The sequence below is a fragment of the Orycteropus afer genome, unplaced genomic scaffold, assembly GCF_000298275.1.
Source record: "Orycteropus afer afer isolate SDZICR_OR568_19922 unplaced genomic scaffold, OryAfe1.0 scaffold00296, whole genome shotgun sequence".
NCBI lineage: Eukaryota > Metazoa > Chordata > Mammalia > Tubulidentata > Orycteropodidae > Orycteropus > Orycteropus afer.
The window spans coordinates 1,338,155-1,352,465 of record NW_006921883.1 but is presented as its reverse complement, the minus strand read 5'-3'; the positions used below and the strand labels follow the sequence as shown (position 1 = coordinate 1,352,465).

Here is a 14,311-nt window from a genome sequence, read left to right as displayed (position 1 = left end):
ATATATATATATATAAAGAAGGGGAAGACCCTCAATGAGATAATGAGATAGACTGACACAGGGGCTGCAATGATGGGCTCAAGCATAGCAAGGATTGTGGGATGGTACATGACTGGGTGGTGTTTCATTCAGTTGTATATAGGGTTGCTATGATTCAGAGCTGACTCGATGGCACTTAACAACAACAATCTATAGCCATATCTGTATTTATATATCTAATATCTATCTTGGGAGCTCTGGTAGCGTAGTGCTTAAGGCACTTGACTGCTAACCAGAAGGCTGGCGGTTCAAACCCATCAGCCACTCCTCAAAAGGAAGATAGGGCAATCTACTTCCATAGAGATACTGCCTGGGAAACCCAAGAAGGGGTCACTGTGAGTCGGGTCCGACTTGACAGCACATAACAACAACAAACAACAATGTCTATCTTGCTCAGTGATATGCAGAAGCCAGCTCATCCTGGTTCACGAGAGCTGATAGATAAATTTTCAGGAATTTTGTGAGCTAGAGTCACATTGTAGCCTGAATCTGGCCATGGATGGTGAGAGAGTTTAGACCACTGAAGTTGGCAAATAATACAAATCAGGTTTTTTTTTTTTTCTTTTTCCTGGAAGGCTGGTTGTTAAGCAGTTTACCAATATACCATGGTAAGTTTGGTCAGTTAAGGGACTACATGCATAATTCATTTAAAATTGAAGCAAAAACTCATTTTTTAAAACTAGCAAAGTTAGTATAAAAACAAAGTTCTTAGACAATTTAGTCAGTAAGTTTATAAATAGTGTCAAATACTGCACATTTTCCTTAGTATATATTTGAAAATAAAATGATAGAGTTTAGTGTATTTCTTAATCATCTAATGCATGTTAGCACATTTGTACAAAGTTAGTTTGGGGGATCTGTTGACTTATTTTCTAATCTGAGTGTCTGCATATAGGGTTTTTAGATAGTTGCAGAGCTTTAAGCGAAATCTGAAAACTATATGCAAAGTGAATGAATCAAACTTTTCTTATTAGTGTAGCTTTTGTGGGTTTATTTTTTGTAAACTCTGGCATTAGATGTTATTTAGTATTCTGTTTGTGTGTGTGTCCACATGCACATCCACACAGGTGTGCAAAAATCTAATAAATTATTAGGGAAATAGGATCTCATTCATTAAATATTCTCCTTAATAATTAGGGAAGGCATATTAAAAATTGCGTCAGGCTTATAACTATTTGTCTTGACCAAACAACTCTTTCTGTCCTTAAAAGTTTAAAATTCCATCATCTCTGTTTTCCTTTTGGATTAAAAATGTATTTAGTTTAAATGAGCACACTCCTTGTTCAGTGAATGCTGTGTCTGGCAGTCATAGATGCCAAGTGGGAATTTAATTTTATCTATTACATTTCCTTCTAAGAATGGTAAGAAGAATGGAGTGTACTGCTGAGTAGGCTATACGCTGGAGTTGTGCAATATGGTGACCCTGAGTTCTGTTAGGCAAAGAAAGAACAGATAGGAAGAAAAATCTCTGAATCTGGAGCCAGAGGGGAGCTCTGGAAGCATAGTGGCTAAAGCACTTGACTGCTAACCAGAAGGCTGGCGGTTCAAACCCACCAGCCACTCCTGGGAAAGAAGGTTGGGCAATCCTACTTCTGTAATAATACTGCATCGGAAACCCAAGGAGGGGTCGCTATGAGTCGGGGCTGACTCGAGGGCACACAACAACAACAACAAAAGTGGGCATTTCTAAGCAATGACAAGCCAGCAGGGGGTCATTAAGCCTCTGGAAACATTTCACCTTTTTCCTAAGAACAGATAACCTTGGCACTCCTCAAAGACGTCACTTTGACCATCAGAAGCTTAGACACGGATGTGGAAAGCCATGAGGTAGGCTGACTGAGTCTTCAGATCATTCCACCGGAACTAGTTTCTACAAATTCAATCCATGATATTTATTTTCTCCTTTCATTTGTTGCTTTTTGAGGAAAGTAGAGTCCAAGATTTTCTAGATAATTGAAGGTTCTGGTCCTGTGACAGTGAAGTTGTTGCAGAATTATCAGCAAACTTTACAGCAGTAGTTCACACATTCAGCTACCATACATTCATTCATTGTTCTTTTCCTAAGAAAGAGAGCAACCTAGGAGTTCCTGCTACAGTAGAGTCCAATGCACCATAATGATTACTTCAAGAATAAAGAAGCACATACTCCTGGGGTTCTATTTACAAAATTATATTCCATACTCAAAAACAGCTACTTCTTGGTAAGATGCAATACTGAAATGGAATACTGCCTTTTTATAAAAATAAGACATGTGTTTGGAAAATTAAATATCTTCTTAAAACATTAAAAATAAACATACCCTTACAGCTTGGGGATCTAAATGAACCATGTACCAAGAAGTTGAGGAAACTCCTACTTCGGGTTACATCCTGGGACCCCTAACATTCAAAAGCTGCTAAGCAAAAATGATTGTAGCATCTCAGTGGCATCTATCTAGGCGGCCATGTTCTGTTCAGAAACCGTTTTAGCCTATCCTTCATGCATTGTGGCTTTTCATGACAAATTAACTGTTAGGCCACACAAATAAAATAAAAATCGCTTTAATTGTTTTTCAGCATAAAAGAGTTTTGAGTTTCAGAGCTCAGTATCAAAAGTAAGAGTGTTCTGTAAAAGCTTAAATTAATCCATTCAGTGCACTTGTCTTTAAACAAAGAGTCTTTCTGGATTTTCCATCCCAGATAGAATTCCATCTAAATTGCATCATTTTCCAAATACCTTGGAAAAAACAATTTCCAAGGACAGAACCCAACACAAAGATGCTGAACATATTCTCTGTGATTTAATTCTATTTTCAATCCATATTGTACATGGATTTTACCATGGCAAATTTTTCTCATTTCAGTTTGGGGAAGGGATCTTTGGTATTTTTAAATGCTGTCATGTTGAATATGGATATTCACAAACAATTGAGGAGGGAAGGTCAGTTTATATTACTTTGAAAGTAAATGTTCAATGATCACAAACAACTTTTTTTGATGTATTCCTTAAATATTGTGAATGATTATTTGATTTATAAACATATTTGCATGGATTAGTCTTCCTGCTAAAACACTGTAATTTTGCTTAAATACTCAAAAAATGAGTAATTATTTAAAAATATCTTTCATCATCTTATAAAATATATCTTTATACTATTGCTTTGGACCATGCTTGATCTGTTATTTTCCAAGTGATGAATCCCTGATGGATTACATAATGTAATGTGACCATGTCTTTAGTTATATATTTCTTGTCACATATTTGAGGCAAACCTGAGGATAGATCATTGAAAAATCATGATTTTTCTCTTGTAAAATATTTCATTTCTCCATTTTCTTTTTTAGTGGTCTTTTGAAGAATCCAATCTGTTGAGAAAATACAAAGCATAACAGAATTAGTTACTTGAAATTTTGTAATAAATACTAATCTTCTTGGCTACAATTTAATTTAACAGCATTTTGGCAATTCTGAGTTTTTTATATAGACCTATTTATTGTATAGTACTGATACTCAAGATACATTTAACAAAATGCTATTTTATTTTTAACTTTTTTTGTTAGCTATACCATGTCTTCTAGTAAAATTTATTTAGACAATTTAAAGTGCTCTGGGAAAATATTTTGGAAGACATATAAACTGCAGTTAGCTGGCACTGACTCTACATTCATTTAATCTTTTTTTTCCTCTCTAAGGATGTGGCAGAGAAAATTCCCTCAAATAATAGATGGTCATAAATTGAAGCAATTAGAGTTGATGGTCAATCAGTTTGGTACACCTGTGGCTCATGTGATAGGGTGATTTCTGAGTGGTCTGCATTAATGTTAAATGCATCAGGACATCTGCCTACAGACTTTACATAAAGAATCTCTTGTAAATACTCTGCATCATTTGGATATGAAAATGAAGTCAGTGAATATATGAAAAATTGCACATAGTAGTGAATATGAGTCATAGTTTATTATACTTTGTGACTTCGGGCATCACAAAATATATGTATTTATGACCCCTTTGGGTTTCTGAAGCAGTACATCTTTATGGAAGTAGATTGTCCCAACTTCCTTCCATGGAGTAGCTGGTGGGTTTGAACCAGCAACCTTCAGGTTAGCAGTCAAATGCCTTAGGTACTGCACCACCAGAACTCCTTATATAGAACAACAGCAACAACAATAAAAGTATGAATCTAGAAGGAACCTTCACAATTATTGACCTCAAATGTGTGTCTGTGTGGTTTTCTCCCACAAGTTGAGACTGGGTTATGATAGTTCAAGCAAAGACAATGATTTAATTCTTTAAATGTATATGATACCTCCATCCGATGAATTATGTAATGGAATTACATTTTTAGTAAAAATAATTCTTGAAAAATTGAGAGGGAATAAATGGGAAAAGTGTGTGTTTTCAGGTTTCAGAAGGTTGACTTCCTCCAGTCCAGATCTAGTTGGTGGTCGATGAGAAGAAAGTGTGGTGAATTTCCCAGTGGCAATGGGATGAATGAATATGAAAAACATAATAAACATGTTGTCCCCAGAATGTCTGTTCTCCTACACGTCTCAGGCCTCTTTCTTTGAGCCGACAGTAAGTCTCAGATTCACAAACTATTAGGCCTCTTTAACTTGTGCCTGCATGTCCTGAGTCTAAAATAAATCAGCCATTGCTTTCATAAAACCAGGTGGTGAATTATATGACTTTTTTCTTTGTTGCAACACCTAGGTCTTGATCTTATATCTGTCCTCTCTTAAATCTGTTTGCTGCTTTTAACCTTCCTTTGCCTTCATATATTTAATGCTCTATTTTAAAACTTAATTTCTGTTATCTGAATTTTTCCACTCAACCAATTCTATTAACATTGGGGTCTTAAGAGAAGTTGGGTGATTAGAGTGGATATTAGAAGCATATATTTTATAACTCCAAATTTAACTGAGCCATTCCTAGGTGAAATCTGAAAAAAAGAAAAGTTTGGTCCTCAAATTTCCTTTGTAGTATTTGCTTTCCTTCTTTTTCTTTCCTATTTCTTAATGATCCTTGTTATGCAACCATAGTTCAAAACCCTGGTAAGCAGTCAGCTGTGAATCAAAACGTTGGCTGTTTGAACCCACCAATGAGACAAGATTTGTAGCCTTGGAAATCCTATGGGGCAGTTCTACTCTGTCCTACAGACTCAACTGTGAGTCGGACCCCACTTAAGGGCAGAAGTTGTTTGTATGTTTGTTTATAGTTCAAAATCTTATGACCAAAAGTGGTGGTTAAAGTCCCTGGCACAAGGTAGGTGCTTAATTAAATAAATCTTGAATGAATTAATTCATACTAATAAATAAGAGACTAAAAATATGTAAAGTGCTATTCTTACCCACCCACTAAGGATATGTACATCTGATGAGGAACAGAGCTTTAAGATGAATAAATAAAACTACCATGGTGAAACTTAAGGTGTCAGTGTCAGATCAAGTTACGAAAGAGGAACTTCCAGTGTTCTCAGGGGTCCTGTGTGGATGAAGTTGCATTCCACACTATTGGTTACATTGGCATACTGGGCACCCCACCCAGCATGGCAGTCAAGCCACCAGCAGCCATGTTTTAGGACATGTTTCTCAACCTATTTAAACCTCTGTCCTCTACAGGGAGTCCCCCTTCAATCACTAAGTATATTAATTCCTCAGCTACCAAGAGTTTCTCAAGCTTTAATTTTTGCCCTATGTCCTATGAACAGGAGCTCTGGTGGTACAGTAGTTAAAGTGCTAGAGTCAGTGGTTCGAATCTACCAGTCCTCCATGGAAGAAAGATGTGTCAGTCTGCTTTCATAAAGTTTTAACCACAAACAAAAAACAAACTCACTGCTGTTGAGTCGACTCTGAATTAGAGAGACCCCCCTTTGGGTTTCTGAGGCAGTAAATCTTTACAGAAATATATTGTCCAGGCTTCCTTCCTCATGGTGGGTTTGAACTACGAATCTTCTGGTTAGCAGTCAAATGTTTTAGGCACTACACCATCAGAGCTCCTTGTCCATGAAGTTTACAACCTTGGAAACCCTGTGAGACAGCTCTACTCTGTTCAAGGTTGCTATGAATTGGAATCAACTCAATAGCAACTGGTGTTTTTTTTGTCCTATGAAGATAAAGCTATAAAGGCTGTGCTTTTTGAAACTAATCACTACTCCAGGGGGAATCTTTGGCCTGTCCCCTGATGGAGTCTCAGATTAGGGAGTTCCAATTCAGAATGGTAGGATTTGGAAAAAGGATAAGAAAAGATAGGGAGGAAGGGATAGTCTGAGGTGTGTGCTCCAGATCTAATCAGTGTGCAAAGATGTGTGAGGATGAGCTGTGTACCTACTGCAGACTGAATGCCTGTCTCAGGGGAGGCCCTCCACAGCGTCAAAGCCAGCATGGGGAAAGCTTTTCAGTAGAACAGAGCCTGATGAAAGTCTGAATCCAACCAGGGACCCTCTTTATGAAACCAAATATTTTTGTATGTTTCAGAGAGTTGGTGACCCTCTTGGACAACACCCAGTTCCTCTAGCTCATTGTCCTCTATCAAACAGTCATTGACCTATATCCCTGCTATTCATAAGGTTTTCAGTGACAATTCTTTTCAGAAGTGAACCTGGCCACATACTTCTTCCTAGTCTGTCTCAGTCTGGAAACTCTGCTAAAATCTGTCCACCTTGGGTGACTCTAGTGGTATTTGAAATACCAGTGGTATAGCTTCCAGCATGACAGAAACCCACAAACCACCACAGTACAACAAACTAACAGATAAGTGGTAGAAACAACACACACAGCTTCAAAGCAGGCATAGGGGATAAGCTTTTCAGTAGAACAGAGCCTGCTAAAAGTATGAGTCCAAACAGGTTTTCTTTATGAAACCAAATATTTCTGCATATTTCAGAGAGCTCTTGACTTTCTGGAGCAAAACCCAATTCCTGTAGCTCTAGGGTAAAGAGTCAGTCACAAAGCCTGCAGCGGTAGGATATACTGGGAAGGAACAGGGCTTTGCAAGTAGGTTATTGCTTGAATCCAGTCATATTGTTGTTGTTGTTGTTGTTGTGTGCCATCAAGTCGGGCTCAACTCATAGCGACCGCTCCTTGGGTTTCCGAGGTGGTATCACTACGGAAGTAGATTGCCCAACCTTCCTTCCGAGAAGTGGCCGGTGGCCGTTAATGTTGGAAGAGTTACTTAATTTCTCCTTGCTTCTATGTCCTTGAGTATAAGATGTAGTTAAAAGACTTAGTTGAAAAAAAGGCTTTTGTAAGGATATCAAAGTGAATGAAGCAAGAGAGAACACACAGTAAAGGGTTAGTAGTGTGGGTGCTGAGTAAAATGGCCCAAATTCATATCCTTGTTCTAAACTTTACTAACCATATGGCCTGGGAAACCTCAACTTTTCTATGCCTCATGTTCCCCATTTACAAAATGAGGTTTATGATAGTGTCTACCTCATAAAGTTGTTGTGTGTTTTCAATGAGACAGTATGGAAATGCTTAAGATGGTTCTGGCACACAGTAAACACTCAGTGTCTTAGCTCCCTTCCTTCTGCTTTGGAACCTGAGTTCTGATTGCTAGATCTCCCATGGAAGTGGCTAAACACTACCTACTGGTCAGGGTAGTCCAAACATTTGTTAAATAACCTTGCTTTGGGCCAATAAAGACAATCTACAAATCCGTAAAAATTTATCAACAACTTGCTGAATGGAAGAATGTGTTTATCGTTATACTTATGCTTTTTCAGACTAGTGACCGGGGGGAAAAAAAAAGCGAGCAAAATGTTGCATTTGCTTGTTTTAAACAGTGGTACAAAGGCCAGGGAGAGCTATGCAAGTATCAGCTCTGTTTTCTCCTCTTCTCTTGTCAGGGGTGTACTAAAGTTACACAGGAAAGTTCAGTGCTAGAATAAAAGGCATACTGAAAGCAGTAAGCAGCACCACTCTATTAGAGCTACAAGTAAACAAAGAGGCCACATTCTATATTTGAAGCACAACCTTGACACCAAAAAGCTAGGCTTTGGGTACCACAGTGTGGCAAAGTCAGGTATTACAGAGAGAGCGTTGGTATCTCGTGACTATGAGAATCCTGGGCTTTTGATATGGTGAAGAAATCTTGTTTTGGGGCTTCATTGGAGAAAAGCTATGGTTTCCATTTATTGAACTAAATGCTACTAACCTACATCTTTAAGATGCGTTCGCTCATCTCCTCAGATAGTAATTCCCCAAAAATTATAATTTAATTATTATAGAAGAGTTAGAAAGACTAGGTAATTCAGTAGGAGGAAATTTACAATTTAAATTATTTGAATAAAAGACAATTGCGTTGTTCAGGTATTACAAAAATGGAGCTCTGGTAGCATAGTGCCTAAGGCACTTGACTGCTAACCAGAAGGCTGGCAGTTCAAACCCACCAGCCACTCCTCAGAAGGAAGGTTGGGAAATTTACTTCTGTAGTGATACCGCCTTGTCAGCCCAAGGAGGGGTCGCTATGAGTCAGGCCCGACTCGACGGCACACAATAACAACAACAGTCACAATCTGTATTTTTAACATAGTTTACCTGTTTAACAAAGTAACAGGCAAAATATAAGATGTTACTATACTAGAATAGTGGCCAACATGATGTTTAAAAAGCTCTGGTGGCATAATGGATAAGGCACTTGGCTGTTAACCAGAAGGCCAGTTGTTCAAACCCATCAGCCACTCCAGGGAAGGAAGATGGCACAAACTACTTCTGCAAAGATTCATAGCCTCAGAAACCCAACAGGGGTTGCTATGAGTTAGAATCAACTCAATTGCAGTGAGTTTGGATTCTTGGTTTTGATGTTTAATTGGAAAAGTTTTAAATTCAACTTTTTTAGTGGGATTTTATTCCCTATTAAATTTATCCTAAAAGTGACTATCTCAGTTTTGTTCATTGAAAATGATTCAGCTAAGGGTTTGAAAAATCTTTCAGACTTTAATTCAAGCAAAATACCTACAAAAACACCCAAATTTATTGGACAGAAAATAGATGGCTACTCAATTTGACATATGGATTTTATATAGGACTCTGAGACTGTAAATTCTTTAAATCAAGTCTCCAGTCAAGGGACACACTATTGCATTAAAGATGGTATATAAAGCAAGCATTTCAATTTTACAAAACACAGAGATGTGTGATTAGGGTAAAGCTTACTTTAACTATGAATCAACTGCCTATATGCCCTTAAATTGACACAGGAGTCCATTATTTCCTCTATCTACAAAATACATTTTTCATTCTTCTCTGATTATAAAAGTAGCACATAATTATATTAAAATTTTAAGTGTTAAAGATATACGAAAAGTCCTATATAATTCCAACCACTAAATGATCCTCCATGATTTTGAGAAGAGCGTAGTTCAAAATGTGATGTGTTCTTTTTTTCTTTTACAAATATAGAAATATAGAAAGTTTTCATAATGCTTGAAATATACTTTTTTTTTTTTTTTTTGCTGGCCATCATTTCAATGGTTTTTTCTAGCAGTATAGCAGCACAATACTGTATTCCACAGCATGGATGCATCATAAATTTTCAATTGGTTGTTGATGATTGAAATAGAAAGTCTAAGGAACTTTGGTGCTTACCTTCCACAGGGCTAATATGAGCAGCATTAATAGCAATAATCCAGCAAAAGCACTCAACAGGATTACCCATAATGGCACACTGCCTGGTAGCCCATCTTTGGATATTTGAATAGCAAGCTGGAAATTATTAAACAAGATTGTTAACATTCATAAACACCTATTAGCACTCCCAGAGCACTGAGTTCTAGTAGGTTATAATTTTCTACTAAACAGTGTACTTAATGTCATTACCACATACAGAGAAAACATTGAGTTTACTTTGTAAAATACATTGAGTTTACTTTGTAAAATGCTTTCTGTTATTCTAAATCTTTACTACATCAAAACTATTATGAGTGAAAAATACTTATCATCTTATCCTTCACAAATTTATAAATAAAGAGCAAAATAATCAATTAGTATGTTCGAGGTTAGGGGTGAATTTCTGCTTTAACTCTAGAACTGAAAGTATTATGTGGTTTACAGATATTATTAATATATTTTACTGTAGCCATTCCCCAGAAGGAAGGTTGGGCAATCTATGTCTGTAGTGACACCACCTCAGAAACCCAAGGAAGGGTTACTATGAGTTGGATCTGACTCGACAACAGTGAGGTTTTTTTTTTGTTGTTGTTATACAAATACTGTTAAGTTTAGGGTTCAAGGTCATATGTAGCATTGACACTAAAAATCTGAGTGGATCTCATTATTCTAATTCTAATATGCTTTATTTTCATGTTTCTAAATTGCAATCTAATTTTCATACAGTAAAATGCACAAATCTCAAGTGTACAGAGGATTTTTTGCACATACACTTACCCCCAATATTTTTTTTTATTACACCACACTTTTGTTTCAGGTGGTTTTTGTTTTAGTCAGCAACTATTGAGTCAGGTCTCAACTGAAGGAAAATTGTCAAGTAGACCATTTTTACTGCTTCAGCTACTTAAGGACGCTTACTATGGCACCCAAACCTCAATAAAACTTGTCTGCTCTGTGTCCACTTCTTCAGATTAGTGAAAAATTAACTCATGGCTAAAAATAGCTCAAAACAGAGCTCTGGTGGCATAGTGGATAAAGCATTTGGCTGCTAACCAAAAGGTCAGCGGTTCACACTCACCAGCTGCCCCATGGACGGAAGATAGGGCAATCTACTTCCGTAAAGATTTACAGCCTCGGAAACCCAATGGGAGTTGCTATGAGTTGGAATCCACTCCATGGCAGTGAGTTTGTTTTTTTTTTTAAATAATAGCTCATGGTTCTGTATATGCATTGAACAAACAAATCTATCCTAGAGGGAAGATTAGGGCTAGAAACAGAAACTAACAGGGAAGACATTTATACAGTGATACCAATCCAAACTCTTCAAATCGCTCCAGGTCAACCACTACTGGAGGCCTGGTTGGTGCAGATGTTAAAGCTCTTGGATGCTGACCAAAATGCTGGAGGCTTGAGCCCACCCAGAGGTACCTCGGAAGAGAAGCTAAGCAAGCTGCTTCTGAAATAAGAGTCATTGAAAATCCTACAGAGCAAATTCTATTCTGACACACATGGGGTTGCCATCAGTCGGAATCAATTCAAGAGCAGCTGGTTTTTATTTTGATACAAAGGTTTGTTATTTTTCTTTGAGGTTACCCTGTGATTTATTATTTTCTTTCCAAGTTTAAAACAGTCTTTTCTATCACACAATTGTGTTTACTTCATCACCATTTACAAATTCTGTAACTATTTATTCCTTCTGTTTGGTTTGTAGTCATTCTCATTTACCAATTGATATCTCTAGTTCCCTGTTTACAGTCTTGTAAGCTTATTTTACTTTGGATACCTCTATAACAAGATTGGTTTCTGGGTTATATCATCATATGTGTTAATCATCAGTTGTTTGCTGCTGTTGGTTCTCTGTCCAAAGGACTCCCTTTAGCATCTCTTGTAAGGTTGGTCTGTTTTTAACAAATTCCCTTTATTTCTGTTTATCTGGAAATCTAATTGCACCTGGATATTTGAAGGACAATTTTGCTAGGTTCTTAGTAGCTCTGGTGGCATAGTTCCGAAGGCACTGACTGCTAACCAGAAGGGTGGTGGTTCAAACCCACCAACCACTCCCCAGAAGGAAAGTTGGACAATCTACTTTCGTAGTGATACCACCTCAGAAACCCAAGGAAGGGTTGCTATGAGTCAGATCTGACTCCATGGCAGTGGGTTTGGGTTTTATATAATTCTTGGTTGGAAATATTTTTTTTTCTTTCAGGATTTTATATATATAATCCCATTGCCTTTTTGCCTGCATGGTTTCTGCTGAGAAATCCAAGCTTAGTCTTATTGGTTGCCCTTTATAGGTAACTTTTCATTTTTCCTGTGGTGCTTTCAGGATTCTTTCTTTGTCTTTGGTTTTGGTGAACTTGATTATGATATGTCTTGGTGATTTTCTTTTGGGGTCTATCTTGTTTGGGGTTTGTTGAACTTGAATGGATATATTCTTATCTTTCGCCATATTAAGGAAGTTCTCTTCCAACGAATCTCGGACAACTTTTTCTCTGTAGTTTTGTCTCTTCCTGTTCTGGAATTTTGATTATATGTAGGTTATTCCTCTTGATAATATCCTACATGAATCTTATGCTTTCTACATTTTGTTTTAATCTTTTGTCTGATTGATCCCTTAACAAAGGAATATTGAGGTATTTGTCTTCAGTCTCATTAATTCTGTCTCCCATTAGTTTGATGCTACTCCTTTGCCCATTCAATGTGTTATCTATTTCTGAAATCTTAGTATTAGTCTTCTGGATTTCTATTTGTTGTTTTTGTACCATTTCTAATTTTTCATTCATTTTGTCAATTTGTTCTTATATTGTTTTCCTATATTGTTCTAGAGGTTTTTTTTTTTTCTATTTTCCTTAGTTTTGTCTTTTCCTTGATCTTGTCAGTGTATTCCTTGATTTGTCTCTCAACCCATTGAAGGTATTCATAAACAATTCTTTTGAATTCCTTATCAGAGAATTACAATGCTGCTTCTTCCTCAGGGATACTGTCTGTGTTTGTATCATAGTGCCTCGTTTCCACTATTTTATCTTGCTTCTTTGTGTGGACTGTGGTGGTCTGTTGTATCCGAGACATTGTGGTGGTCTTCTATTTATGTTTAATGTCTTTCTAGTCATCATCCCCCAGTGTGGACACCTGTGCTGTCCTCAGCAAGCAGAGCTTACTCCTATGTGAGGACACCTCCATATATGCAATATGTTGGTGCTCACTGCTTGCAAATATTCACAATGGCTGCACCTCAGGAAAGCCGCTTGCAGTCCACAGGTCTGTTTGTCTCCTTCTTTGCTGTTTTCATTTCTGGTTGTCAGGCACCAATGCAGTCCTTGCCCATGCAGTCTTTAGTGAGCAGAGCTGATTCTTAGGTTGTTACTGGGAAACATTAAAAAACGGCTGTGCCCTCAAGACAGCCAGCAGTTCACAGCTCTGCTTGTCTCCTTCCTCACTGTTTTCATTCATGTTCTTCTACTATTTAGTATTTAATCCACTTCTTTTTATCCTTGCCTTCAAAGCTCAGGGTTATAGGATCATCTTCTGTATTGGTTTCAACTGGTTTCTCACTGCTCTGTTGTAGCTTGTCTACCTATTCTGTCATCTTGCTGAACTCCCTTGCAACTGGTTTTTAAGTCACTCCTGATGCATGAGGAATACAGTGCTGGTAGTACTACAGTTTATTACAGAATGGGACCTTTTAAAACAGATTTTAAACACATCTGCCTTAGTTACCTGGTGCTGCTCTAACAGACATATCATAAGTGGTTGGATTTAACAAACAGCAGTTTATTTTCTCACAGTTCAGGAGGCTGTAGTTGTTTGTTGTTAGGTGCCATTGAGTCACTTCTGACTCACAGCAACCCTATGTCCAGCAGAACAAAGCACTGTCCTGTCTAATGAGGTTTTCACTGGCCAATTTGTTTAGAAGTATATTGTCAAGTCCTTCTTCCAAGTCTGTCTTAGTCTTGAAGTTCTGCTGAAATCTGTCCACGATTAGTGACCCTGCTGGTATTTGAAATGCTGGAGGCATAGCTTCCTACATCACAGAAACACAGAAGCCACCACACTAGGACAAACTGACAGACAAGGCTAGAAGTCAAATTCAGGATGCAGACTCTAGGAAAATGTTTCTTTCCCTTTTGGCTCTAGAGGAAGGTCCTTGTCTCTTTGAACTTCTGCTCCTGAGTGATCTTCAAGTGACTTGACATCCATCTTCCCTCGTCCTTCTTCTCCTTCCTTGTTTAATCTCTTTTATATGTTAAAAGAGATTGACTCTAGATACACCCTACACTAATCCTGCCTCTTGACATACAAAGACAATCCATTTTCAAATGAGATCATAACCACAGGCAGAGAGGTTAGGATTTACAACACATATTTTTGGGGAACATAATTCAATCCATAACAACATCTAAAACAATTCCCTGAACTTTCAGATATAGAAACTGGAGTGGGGATAGGATCAATGACCCAAGATTACAGAAGTACAAAATGATTACTTTTAGGAATTTTATCAATTTAGGCATGATTTTCTTTTAGGATGAAATATAGAATAGGTACCTGTATAGGGGAGATTTTAGATTACATTTTGGGGAAATAAAGCTAATTATTAGTTGGAAAATTTGGCCTTGATGACAGAAATAATGCTGGAACTCGTATGGTAGAATTTTGCAAGACCAACGACTTGTTCATTGCAAAC

At 37.4% G+C, this 14,311-nt stretch overlaps 1 protein-coding gene across 1 annotated transcript in view; it reads right to left on the bottom strand.

Moving 5' to 3' along the window:
- Nucleotides 1-3,339: 3,339 nt before the first annotated feature.
- Nucleotides 3,340-14,311, bottom strand: part of ITGA1 (integrin subunit alpha 1) — a 186,460-nt gene continuing 175,488 nt past the window's right edge. Inside the window, exons 27-28 of the mRNA XM_007951538.1 lie at nt 9,607-9,723; nt 3,340-3,384 (exon numbers count right to left, since the gene is read on the bottom strand). Of these exons, the coding sequence (XP_007949729.1) occupies nt 3,340-3,384; nt 9,607-9,723 (162 nt within the window). The remainder of the gene's footprint in view (nt 3,385-9,606; nt 9,724-14,311) is intronic.